The sequence below is a fragment of the Protopterus annectens genome, chromosome 2.part0, assembly GCF_019279795.1.
Source record: "Protopterus annectens isolate FY-2018-M chromosome 2.part0, PAN1.0, whole genome shotgun sequence".
In the NCBI taxonomy this organism is placed as follows: domain Eukaryota; kingdom Metazoa; phylum Chordata; order Ceratodontiformes; family Protopteridae; genus Protopterus; species Protopterus annectens.
Genome location: NC_056728.1, coordinates 262,412,826 through 262,425,194, shown reverse-complemented (window position 1 = coordinate 262,425,194; position 12,369 = coordinate 262,412,826). Strand labels below are relative to the sequence as shown.

Genomic DNA, 12,369 nt, shown 5'->3' with positions numbered 1-12,369 from the left:
GATACTGAAACAGTGATCTCAGTCAGGGCATTATGCTTATTTATAAAAAGAGTAATATAAATACTAGTTTTTGGCTATGGTTCCTGTCTTAGAGCATATGGTCTGACCTGGAAAGTAAAAACACAATCTACTGTCCCGTTACGTATCACATCTCCTGATTTTGCTTATAACTCAAATAATACAGATGTCATACTCTTTGACAAATGATTTTAATGTCCCGTGATCAAGAACAGCAGCAATCTTGACAATTTGCAAATTTTGTTGGTTATGTTCTTCTTGGCCACATGAAAATTTCAAATTCTGCCCTCTGATGAGATCTTTAGAGAGAAGAGAGACTATCAAAACTATTCCAATCTTTTTAATGATGAATACTGTTAATAAGGCCACTGTGAAGGTATTAGCATGTCACAATAAAGGAAGGCTAGTAAGCCAATCTACCACTGAAGTCTAAATGACACCAAAAATGTTAAATCATCCGACACTTTCTGTACTTTTCTACATCCCACATGCTTACAGACCATCTAGCTTCTACCACCAACAGTCATTTATTTCTCATGAGCAGGACGAGAACCATTCATGATGTGGCCATCATTCAAGCAGCCATGAAGGGGGGATTGTTTTCTGGCCTTCTTCAGTGGCTGATGTGAGGGATTGCTATGTCTTTCCCCTGGTAGGCACACTCCTGTTCATACTCCCCTGAAGGCCAGTGCTTAGAACATACTTGGTAGAGCCCAGCATATATACTGGGCTAAAGTAATGCAAGCCATAAACCTCTTTCCAATAAGTGTCAGGACTGTTGCAGGTCAGGCCACCTCTCCCTGAGGATGGGCAAATCGACATCAGCTGCTTACTCCCATGTTTCTCAGCTCAGCTACTCCACAATATAAGCCACTAATCAATCTTGGGTTATCTAGGTCATAGTCAAAGCTTCACTATTGTACGCCATGAAGCCAACCATACACTAAACATTTTTACTTTATATGGTATAGCCACTGGCCTCTTACCATACTTCCCAGTGATAATGTATTTCGGATAACATTGGTATGTATGTGTGTGTGTGTGTGTGTGTGTATATATATATATATATATATATATATATATATATATATATATATATATATATATATGTATACACACACACTTCTGAGTGACAACACAACTCTAAAGTGTGACAACAGTGAGTACAGCAACATGAAATACAAAACTGCAAAACAGAACATAACACAGTGAATCCTTGAACTCAGTGTCATACCATTAATGCATTTTGCATGGTACCCTAGACATGAGAGGATGTGCTTGTCCCATCCCTGCAATTTGTATGTATATTAACTCTGAGATCACTGTACTATGGAATGAAAATAGTAATCTAAGATTCTGCAAAGTCAGAGCTCCCCTATTCATGCTCTTCTGCTCAAAAAATCAGGTTTCACACTCCTGTCTTGTTTCTCTACAAAGTATTAGAGATAACAGTGGCATGTATTACATGAATACTTTTCAATTTTCTAACACCAAGCGCTGGGAATACTTAATCATGAACCACCATATACCACTGAGGTCCTAATAAGTATTGATGAAGCAAACTGATAGATTTGGTATAATAAAAATGAAGCTAAATGACAATGCATGTTTGACTTCTGCAAATTTGTCAGACTATTATGATACTCCCCTATCATTGGATTCCAAAGCATAATATTTGTAAACATTACCATTGTCTAACAGCAAAGCCCACTTTAAAATAAAAAAGTTATGTACTCACCATAACGTTCCATGTTTGTAGTTCATCTCGCCCTTCATTCTTACATTTGGGATCGGAGCTGATCCTCGGCTCCTACATACAAGCTGGAAGTCTTCTAGTTGGCTTGTGGCTAGGTAGGTATCCCATGGTGCACCAATACAGTCCCCAGATCTTGTTTGCTGCTAACTAGGAGGAAAAAATAACAACCATACAGAAAGAAGCCAATACTAAAAGGTTTCCATAAAATAATGATAATATTTTTCTGTCTTCAGGTACTTCCAGGATGGGGGTAGGAGGGTGGGTTCGTAAGAATGAAGGGCGAGATGGACTACAAACATGGAACTTTATGGTGAGTACATAACTTCATGTTCTGTAGTCCTATCTCGCCTTCAATCTTACATATGGGACAGCGTCCCTAGCACCTTATTATTGGGTGGTGCAAGGAAAATTACCCTGAGTACTGTGAAACCAAAGGATGCTCTACTCCTGGAGGTTAAATCCAATTTTTAATGAGTAATAAATGTGTGAGGGGTAGCCCAAGTTGCTGCTGCACAAATATTATCAAGTGGGACCCTGGCTTGAAAGGCTGCAGAGATAAGCTGAGATCTCGCAGAATGAGCCTTGATTTTAAAGGGTAAAGGTCTACCCTCAGAGTTGTAAAAGTAAGCTATACAGCTAGAAATCCAATTTGAGTGTGTTACTTTGGAAACTGGTAAATCTGACCTGGATTCGGAGAAGGAAATAAATAATTGATCTGATTTCCTTAGTCCGGTGTAAATAAAAACATAATTGTCTATGGACATCCAACTGATGAAACCTGTATTCAGCTGCGTTGGAATGATTTGGAAAGAACACCGGGAGTTCTATGGATTGATTCAAAGTGGCATGGGAACAGACCTTGGGGGCAAAGGAAGGATTAGTACAAAGAGATACTCTGTCTTTGTGAAAATTCAGATAAGGGGGTTTTACAGACAATGCTTGTAACTCTGACACACGTCTGGCCGACGTGACAGCCACCAAAAACAAAGTCTTCCAAGACAGGAATTTCAAAGGGGATGAATGAGAAAGCTCAAATGGCGGAGAAGTCAATTTGGATAACACAAAATTTAAATCCCATGAAGCAACTTGAAAAGGGGGTCTTAACAAAGTGGCACCTTTAAGGAAAGTTTTGCACAGCCTATGTGATATCAGATTAGAATCTTGAAAGCCTAGATGAAAAATTGAAATCGCTGCCAATTGAACCCTGATAATGGCAGTCGCAGATCCCTGGTGGAAAACTCAGACAGGAATTCCAAAACCACAGGAATGGAGGTGGTATAAGGGTCAACTTTCTTTTTCTCCGCCCAGATAGAGAATCTCCTCCATTTACTGGAATCTAGTCTCCTAGTGGAAGATTTATGAGAGGAGAGAGGACGTAAGAATATGAGTCACAGAGGGTGAGAAGTCGTGAAGCCTGGTCTAGGGATGGAACTGGAGCAGCCACGCTGTCAAATTGATGGTGTGTAAGGAGGGATGAAGCGAGCCTGACTTGTGAGTCAAGAAATCTGGAACTGGGTCCAGAATCCAAGGATCATCTAGGAGAAGAGGCCCGAGAAAGGGGAACCAAACCTGACGAGGCCAGTAATAAGCAATGAGGATCAGTTTGCTTCCCAGCCATTTCACTTTCTGAATAACCTTGGAAACGAGAAGAAAGGGAGGAAAGGCATAAAGGAGACCCAGGGGCCAATCGTGAACAAGTGCGTCTCTCAGTGACTCCCCCGGAGGGGGGATGAGGGAGAAGTAGCTGCTGCATTTAGCATTGATCGGGCTGGCAAAGAGATTGCAGCAAGGCTGTCCCCATCTGCGGAAAATCTGCTCCGCTATTTCCTGTTTCAGAGACCACTCGTTAGGCATCAGGATTGCCCATCTGAGGTTGTCGGCTATCACGTTGGTTGTCTCTGGAATGTGCATTGCCACCAGAAAACGCTGGGAAGATATCGCCCATTTCCAAACTCGAATGGCCTCTCGACAGAGTAGGTAAGATCTGGTTGCGCCCTGTTTGTTGATATACCATACTACCAACATGTTGGCTGATTGTATTGCAATAGTCCCCAGAGGTAGAAGGTCGTGAAGTGTTTGCAACACCAGGAGCACCGCCCTCATCTCTAGAACGGTGATATGCAGGTGAGCCTCGTGATCTTGCCATGTGCCTTGGATAGTCCTGCCTAGATAATGCCCCCCCACCCTATCTGTGAGGCATCCGTGGTCACAGTGGCAACAGGTTGGTGAGGAAGAAATGAAGTGCCCATGGTTAACTGATTGGGTAGAGTCTACCAAATGAGGTCCTTCTTGCAAGAGTCTGTCAGCAGTATGTGATGAGATAATGGTAGGTGCTGAAAGGACCATTGGGATGACAGGAGCCACTGAAGAATCTCATGTGTAGTCTGGCTAGTGGCACTAGTAATATGGTGGAAGCCATGGTCCCTAGAAGCTGCAGAATAGTCTTGGCTTTGACCTTTCGTAAGGGGAGACTAGACATTGAATTTGAAGAACCAGATTCTGTGCCCTTTCTACAGGAAGACGAGCCAACATGTCTACTGTGTCTATCTCTGCGCCTATAAAAAAAATCACAGATTGAGAGGACAATAAGGCAGATTTTTCACAATTTATAGAAATTCCCAACTGGGCACAAAGCTGAATGGTAGCGTCCCTGGTCTGAAGAAGTAGATGCCTGGTGGGGGCGGTCAAGAGCCAGTCGTCCAGATACGGAAACACCTGGAATCCTCAACATCTCAGGTGAGCTGTCACTACCGTCATACACCCTGGGGGCTGTGGTGAGACCGAAGGGCAGAGCACGAAACTGGTAATGACTGGCTCCCAGCCGGAAGTATAGATGACTCCTCGACACCCTGTCCATTTTTATGTGATAGTAGGCATCTTGGAGATCTATTGAGCACATCCAATTGTCTTTCTCTAATAAGGGGAGTATAGACTACAGTGTCACCATTCGGAACTTGTCCTTCTTTACTGATTCGTTAAATCTGCTGAGGTCCAAGATGGGCCTCCAGTCCCCTGTACGTTTTGGCACTAAAAAGAATCTGGAGTAAGTTCCAGATCCTATTTGGTCTGCTGGGACGGTTTGGATGACTCTTTTTGACAGACACTTGTTGACCTCTACAGTTGCCTCATCCCTGTGATTGGGTGGAACATCCAGGATCCTCTTGGGAACAAAAGGTGGAGGAGAAAAGGGTATGACATAACCTCTGGTAATAATTCTTTGTACCCATTTGTCTTGAGTGATACTTAGCCAGGCTTCTGGATACAAAGAAATGCGACCCCTGACCGGCCCTAGAGTAGCACAGTTGGGCTCCACATCAGGAGCGCTGGTAAGGCCGGGCCCCGAAAGGAATCGCGACCTCCCTGGTTTTGCGGTCTGCCCCTGGCTCTAGGGTGCCATCTACCATTTCCTCCTCTCCTTTGCCTCTGAAGGAGGAGTCACTCTGTGCATCCTGGAAAAACCTCTGGGACTTCTTGAACCACATTTTACCGCCCCTCTGACCCTTAGGGTATGGTCTAGAGGGTACAGTAAAACATACCCCCACGGCAGAGAATGTTTTTCCTTCTTGCTCGCACCAGGTGAGAGTGTCCTTTACCTTGGGTCCAAACAATGAGGAACCGTCAATGGGGGCATTAGTAAAAGTAGACTTGAATGGTTCTGCAAAATTACAAAAACGCATCCAGGAATGACGCCTTAGGGAAATTCCTGAACCTGCTGCTCTATTCGCTCCATCGGCTGCATACGAGATAAGCCTCATGGACGAGTTGACAACAGAGTTCACGGTGGACAACTGGGCAGACACCTTGTCAGGGACTTCCTCAGTACATTTACCTTGTAGAGACTCTCCAGGTGGCTCCTGAGGCTGTGGGTCTCTACTGTCCAAGGAGAGTAGGAGATGAGACAAAAGTAGGTGCCCTAGGGGGAAGAGTGTTGGTACCCCTGGTAGAGATCGGGACAGCACACTCTTCATCATCTCGAATGCCTACCTCTCCAGCTCCAAAGACCTCCTCGGCTCCGAGGAGACTGAGGATGCCATCGGCACTGAGATAGACGTAGGATCCAAACTCACCCTCACCGAGAGGGAGGCTATGAACCGAAGAGGTTCGGTTCCAGGTGTCCCTGTCGGGGCCAACTGGGGAGCTTTGGCTCCTAGAGACCACTGATGGCACCGAGAGTGTTGAAGCGGAACTCAGCTCAAAAACAGCCACAGGGGGAGCCGGAGCCGAGGGTTCCACCAGCTGTACCAAACACTCCAGCTTCAAAAGGTCAGCATGGCTCGGAGGAGGAAAGACCAAAGGGGGCTGAATGGACTCAATTGGCCCCAGAACCGACTGGGTCGGTGCCAACAACAACTTCGGTAAGGCAGACGGCTTTAAAAATCTCAGCACTATCCTCTCCACATCTTCTTCTGATAAACTCCTGGAAGACCTGGAGGACAGAGTACGAAAACGGGATCTCTGCAGTATTGGTGACTTCAATGTAGGGGAGACCGGTAGAAGTACAATACTCTCAGAGGTTGGCTCCGAGCTATTTGGCGCCGACCCTGTAATCACAGTACAACTCTCAATCGGCTCCAAACTCCGTGGAGCCAATGAGACAGTGGATTTATCAGACTTAGTAATTTTAAGAGGTTGCTCCGAGACACCAGCCAGTGCTGGGGAGGGCCTCTTAGAGGACTTGGACTTTTCCTTTTTTAGATCCCTGAGATCTAGCAGAGGAGGAAGAGCTAGCCAGATCTTCCTCAAAGGAAGGCTTCAAGAGACCTTTTAGGATGAGCTTATTTTTTCTTTCTTGCAACACCCTAGCACTGAAAGAGTGGCGAAATAAGCAAGTTTCCTGTAAGTGGATAGCCCTAAGACAGTAAACGCAGTTACTGTGGCCATCCGTTATAGACATCTTCTGTGAGCATTTTATGCATTTTTTAAAGCCAGACGACTTATGGTCCTTGCTTTCCTTAGACATTCTCACAGAAGATGAGCTCACACAGAAAGAGAAAGGGAGGACTAGGTCCTCTAACTTAAACGGGCCTAGCCCTGCAGGAGTAAGGAATGGAAAACTAGGTCTTCTAACTAAAACAGACCTAGGGGAATAGAACAATAAGAAAGACTCGCACACACTCAAGACAGGAATAAAGTGTAAATTTTAGAATTTACTAAACAAGGTGAACAGAACCTCGTTCTGTTTACAACACTAATAAATTAGCAAGTGTAAATCCACAAAAAAACTAAGACTTATGACTACTTAACACACAAAGGAGCCTACAATTACTAATATCTAATATCTAATTATTAAACAAGAGAAACTGGCACAAAGGATACTAAGTACTATAAAGCCAAAAGGCCAACTGTACTAAAAGAAATTGCACACAAACGGTGCATTAATAAACGCTAACTATTCTAACTTGCAAACTACACTAACTAAGACTATACAATGTTATAAAACACTATTAAAGGTAAGACAGGAGAACAATACAAAAATTTTGAATAAACTTTGAATAAATTTGAAAAACTTAGCCAGAGCCAAGAAGCACAACCTAACTCGACGAGGCAAACGAGATCTAGGGATTGTACTGGTGCACCATGAGATACCTACCTAGCCACGAGCCAACTAGAAGACTTCCAGCTTGTAAATAGGCCGAATTGGAGCTGAGGATCGGCTCCGATCCCATATGTAAGAATGAAGGCGAGATAGGAGTACAGAACATCATACATTTTGCTCTATCAATTAAAAACAACTGCTTATAAATGTACAACATCTGAATACAGTTTGAGAAGCACTTTCCAATCTAAGTGTGCCAAAATTCTTAAAAGGAGATGCCATAATAGACTGTGGTGTGATCCCACAACACAAAACTAACCATACTTCATAAAGAACTGCTCTAAGGAAGGAAAGAGCACGTGCATTTTGAAACAAATGTTCAAAGGAATATGGACAATATGTGAAGAAACTTTATGCAGAAACATGGACTAAGGGCTTAATAATGGATTTCAAAATAAACTGCATAATTGGTACATAACAAACAGCTGTGAATACAAGTTAGGCACTTAAGCACCATCATATTCAACAGTATGCCAGAGATGATGAAATAACTTCTATATTTACAACTATTTTTATATTCTTAATCCCACCAACCCACTCCCACCAATGTAATCCAGTGATTTTCTGATGAAGTCCCATGTAAGCATGGGGTTCCTGTAGCATCTGATAACAGCATTGCCACAAATATTTGTTAATGTTAAAAAAGAGCTGTAAAATGTAAATTTCATATAATGGGAAGAATGAGCACAGTAACTTCTTTACTCGGATTTGTTATCTTGGCAAATAAAAATAAAGTACAAAATAAAAAGGCAATTACAATGTTATCACTATGTTTTGTTATTAATGTCATAAATGCACGCAAGTCCTATTTTTACAGTTTTAGGAGGTCCTCTAGCTTATAATTTATAAATACGGAATTACTATAAAATTGTGTGGTAACAGCTGGTAGAACGTGTGATGTTCCCTGAGTAATAGTGATTGCTTTTCTGGCTCCACCACTACAACAGGTTGAAAAGCAGTGATTAGTTCTTTGCAGACATTATTCCAAATCATTTTACACAGTATATGACTGAGGTATAACATATCAAAAGTAGCTCACCTTATTTAATGTAACAGCTTTTAAAAGTTTAAATATGGAGTATGTTGGCTTGTATGTTGGCTTACCTTTTCCAACTTTTTGGATGTTGTTTCTGTTTTCCAGACAAAGAACTACAAAATACAGATTCTAATTTTGTATCCTTCTGTTTGTTTTTCAGTTCCTCCTTATTAGTTTGTATCAAAGACTGGGTTTCTTTTGGTGTGCTTTCTAGAACTTTTGTAACAGTGTCCAGCAGTTTCTTTTCTTTCCTTGCATCCTTCTGAGATGTTTTTTTCTTGGTCTGCCTCATTTTTCCGACAAAGAAATCATCATCTGAATCACTGGCAGACCCAGACGACTGGTTGTAAAACCGCTCTTCTGTGCTGTCGTCAAAGTACTCCTTTTCACCATCATCATCATCAATGGATTCTTCTGAAGAACTGAATTCAACATCTGAGTTCCTTATTTTCTGTTGTGGTTTCTGAAATTGTTTCTGCTTCTGCACTGTAGTTTGAGCAACCTTGCTATTAACATCATGCTCATTGGCTAAAGTACTCTGATCAAGCACAGTTACCTTTTCTACAGGACTCTGTACTGGTGAAATCTGCTTATCCTTTAGTTTTCTTCCCTTGTTTTGGGAGCCAGGTGACATGCTTTCCATTACAGGTTTCCTCTTAGCTTGTTCTGTGCCGGTGCCTTCTTTGTCAACACTGCCTGTTGCCATATGTGCGGGCTGTAATGTATCCTTCACTTGGTCTGATGCCTCTTTAAGTTTCTGTACTTTCTGAGGTGTCTGCCGGGCTTCCTTAAAAGTTTTTACAGCAGCTATTAAATGAAATGAGATAACATTTTAAGAAATGCAAGCCCGTGCAACATAATAACAGTATGTAATTTAGCAAATAAACAAATAACTATCCCTCCATCCATTTTTTCCCCGATAATCTGCTTTATCCTTTACAAGGTAACAGATGTAAAAGGAGCCTATATTGGCAGCCGATACATGTAAAGTTTTGAAGTTTGCTCTGGACAGAGTGCCAGTCTACTGCAGAATGCACATGTATTCACTCACACACTGCATGCACATCAACAGGCATTTTGGAAGATTATCAATCAGCCTACTACACATTTTTGAGAGGTTTAAGGAAACCAGAAAAGTTGAAGAAAACCAATCTAGACAAACAAGAGGACATGCAGACTCTTCCCAGACAGCAGCCCAGCTGAGATTCAGACTGGAGAACCTCTTCTTGTGATGCTGTGCAGAAATACTAAAAATATTCCCAGCTTGATTTTCCTGGGAAGAACAGAGCAAACAAAGTGAATATAAAATTTGGGGTAAGGAAAGCACTGAAGAACACTACTAACAAATTACTGGGTATACCAACTCCTGCTATATCTTTTTTAATTTGAAAACGATCTTCCTGTTCAGTTCCTTATACAACTAAAGTAATAACTAGAATTATTATACAATATTACCCTCACTAAATGCACAATCGTAATGTTCTTATTTCCTTAGTGAAGAAGGGACTTGCACATGGCTAAATACATCAAACTACTACAGATACTAAAAAATAACAGTAAAAGACCTTCCTGTTCACTGAGGGCACAGCATAAAACAGAACATCTCAAAATAATATTAAACTGTGCACAATGGTCAAACAGGTCTGTGATTGCTGCTAACTGGACTACAGTATTACGTTTGATACATTTTAGTGTAAATAAAGATTCTTCAGATAACTTGAGTTGACCTTTTTATCTGCCTTTTGAAAAAAGAGCTATTCTGTACAATAACCCAGCTCTGACCATTAGGTACTGAGCAGACAATCGAAACCTTAGATGTAAGTCTATTTTTGTTTTCAGTTTGTCTTTTAAAAAAATCCTAGCTCTGACTGGTAGATATATAACTGCTCAAGAAAATAATTAGAATTTATAACCATCTCTGCATTTTTTGAACTAGTACAGTCTAATTTATATTATAATAGTTGTTCTTCATCCCTATTATACCATCCTCATAAAACCTCAAAACAATTCCTTGACTGGACTGCAAAATCTTTTGAGTTCAGTATTCTATTCCAAGTGTGAGATTAGCTCTTGGGAATACTTTTAAATACACAGGTAGTTAGGTAGAAAAGAGTCCTTACTCAAACTAGGTAGTATTAGGAGAAAATATTCCACAAAATAGTAGAGCCAAAAGAAACCTTGCATCTGAAATGAATGTCAAGCTTGTAATGGGACAGAAAGTACGAGTGTTTCATCAGGTAGCCTCTGAGCAAATATTATCCAAGGAAGCACGACCAACGAAGGCGTTTTTTTTTTGTTTTGTTCATAGGTTTGGTTATTTTGTTTTGCTGAAGTAGATACTGCTCTAGTAGAGTGAGTTTTTGGTTTGGAAGATGAAGATAAACCATTAACAGTGTATACAAATGATATGCAGTCAAGAAGCCATCCAGAGAGAGTGACTTTAAAAACTGGCTTGCCAAGCTTAGTCTTGAAGCAAGACACAAGGAGTTGATCTAATTTCCTGAAACTTTTGCTCCTGTCTAAATTAAACTTCAACTGATAATGAAAGTCCAGACAACAAAGCATGTATCTGCCTTTATTACTAAAGTTTGGAAAGAATACTGGCAAATTAACAGACTGATTCTGACTCAGAGGTCACCTTAGGCAAAAAGGACAGATTAGTCCACAATGAAACCATGTCCGTGAGAAAAATGAGGTAAGGAGGACTACAGGGCAAAGTCTGAAGCTCAGATACTCATCTAGTGGAAGTTATTGCAATTAAAAAAAAAATACTTTTCCACAATAAAAGGTTTATGTCCACAGAGGCAGAAGGTTCTAAGGCTGCCCATGCAATGGCTTGTAGTAAAAGAGATAGATCCCAAGGTGGAAATAGGCCCATTAAAGTAGAACCAAGAAGAAATGCACCTTACAAAATGGCCTTAGATGCTAGGGGAAGATGGTACTGGTCACCATGGATAATGAAAATGGCTACCAGCTAAACCTTAATAGAGTAGCTAGCCCTAGACTAGAAAAGGCCAGCCAAAACATTCAAAATAGCATCAAAAGGAGTGGAAAACAGGTCCAAACCCTTTGATGTGGCCCAAACAGAAAATCTCTACCACTTACTACCATCATTTTTTTTCTGGTGGAAGTCTTCTGAGCTGAATAATATACACAACTCTATCAGATAACTTGGGATCTCTGGCCACCACTGGAAGTGGAAGAATAAAGTGGTCAGCCTGAGGGATTTTAGATTCAGATGAGGCTGCCCTGAAGGATGGGGAATTAGATCCAGAACTGGATCCAGAGGGGGCACTAGATGAGACCACAGAAAGGGAAAAAAGACTTATACGGGCATGGAAGGGGCTACAAGGATTATGATCATCCTGTAATCAGCTGCTTTCTGTAAAAACTTTGTTATCAAGGCTGTTGGATGGTAAGGATAGAGAAAACATGGGGGTCAAACACAGACTAGCATGTTCCTTGGTAAGGGATCAGGGCAAAGCCTATGCTGCATTTAGTGCTACAAAAAGTCCAAACAGCTCACTGCAATGTGGGTCCCAGTGGCTCAAAAATCTGTGCAGCCACTGATGGATTGAGGTACTACATGTGAGGCATAAGAATGCTTCTGCTCAAGTTGTCTGCTAGAATGTTGGACTTCTCTGGGCTGTGCATTGCTATAAGAAAGCATTGAGAGGGCATTGCCCATTGCCTCACCCTCATGGCTTGCCAACACAAGGGATAGGACTGAGCTGATGTACCAGACCACTACCAGGTTGTCAGTCTGAATAGTAATCACACCTCTGAAGAGACAGTGATGTAAAACCTGCAACAGGAAGACTACTTCCATCCCCAAAACACTGATATGCATATGGGTCCCTAACTAGAACCTGGTACCTTGGACTGTCTTTCTCTCATAACGTCTGCCACCCCCGGAGGGAAACGTCCACTGTAACTGTGGCTATGGGCTGGGGAACAACAATG

The 12,369-nt window shown here is 41.7% G+C and overlaps 1 protein-coding gene across 4 annotated transcripts in view; it reads right to left on the bottom strand.

Moving 5' to 3' along the window:
• The window catches only part of SRFBP1 (serum response factor binding protein 1), a 1,736,845-nt gene that overhangs the window by 494,153 nt on the left and 1,230,323 nt on the right, over positions 1–12,369 (bottom strand). For all 4 annotated transcript variants that reach the window (XM_044060738.1, XM_044060735.1, XM_044060736.1 and 1 more), the window contains one exon: positions 8,475–9,213. In XM_044060738.1, coding sequence (XP_043916673.1) covers positions 8,475–9,213 — 739 coding nt within the window. The remainder of the gene's footprint in view (positions 1–8,474; positions 9,214–12,369) is intronic.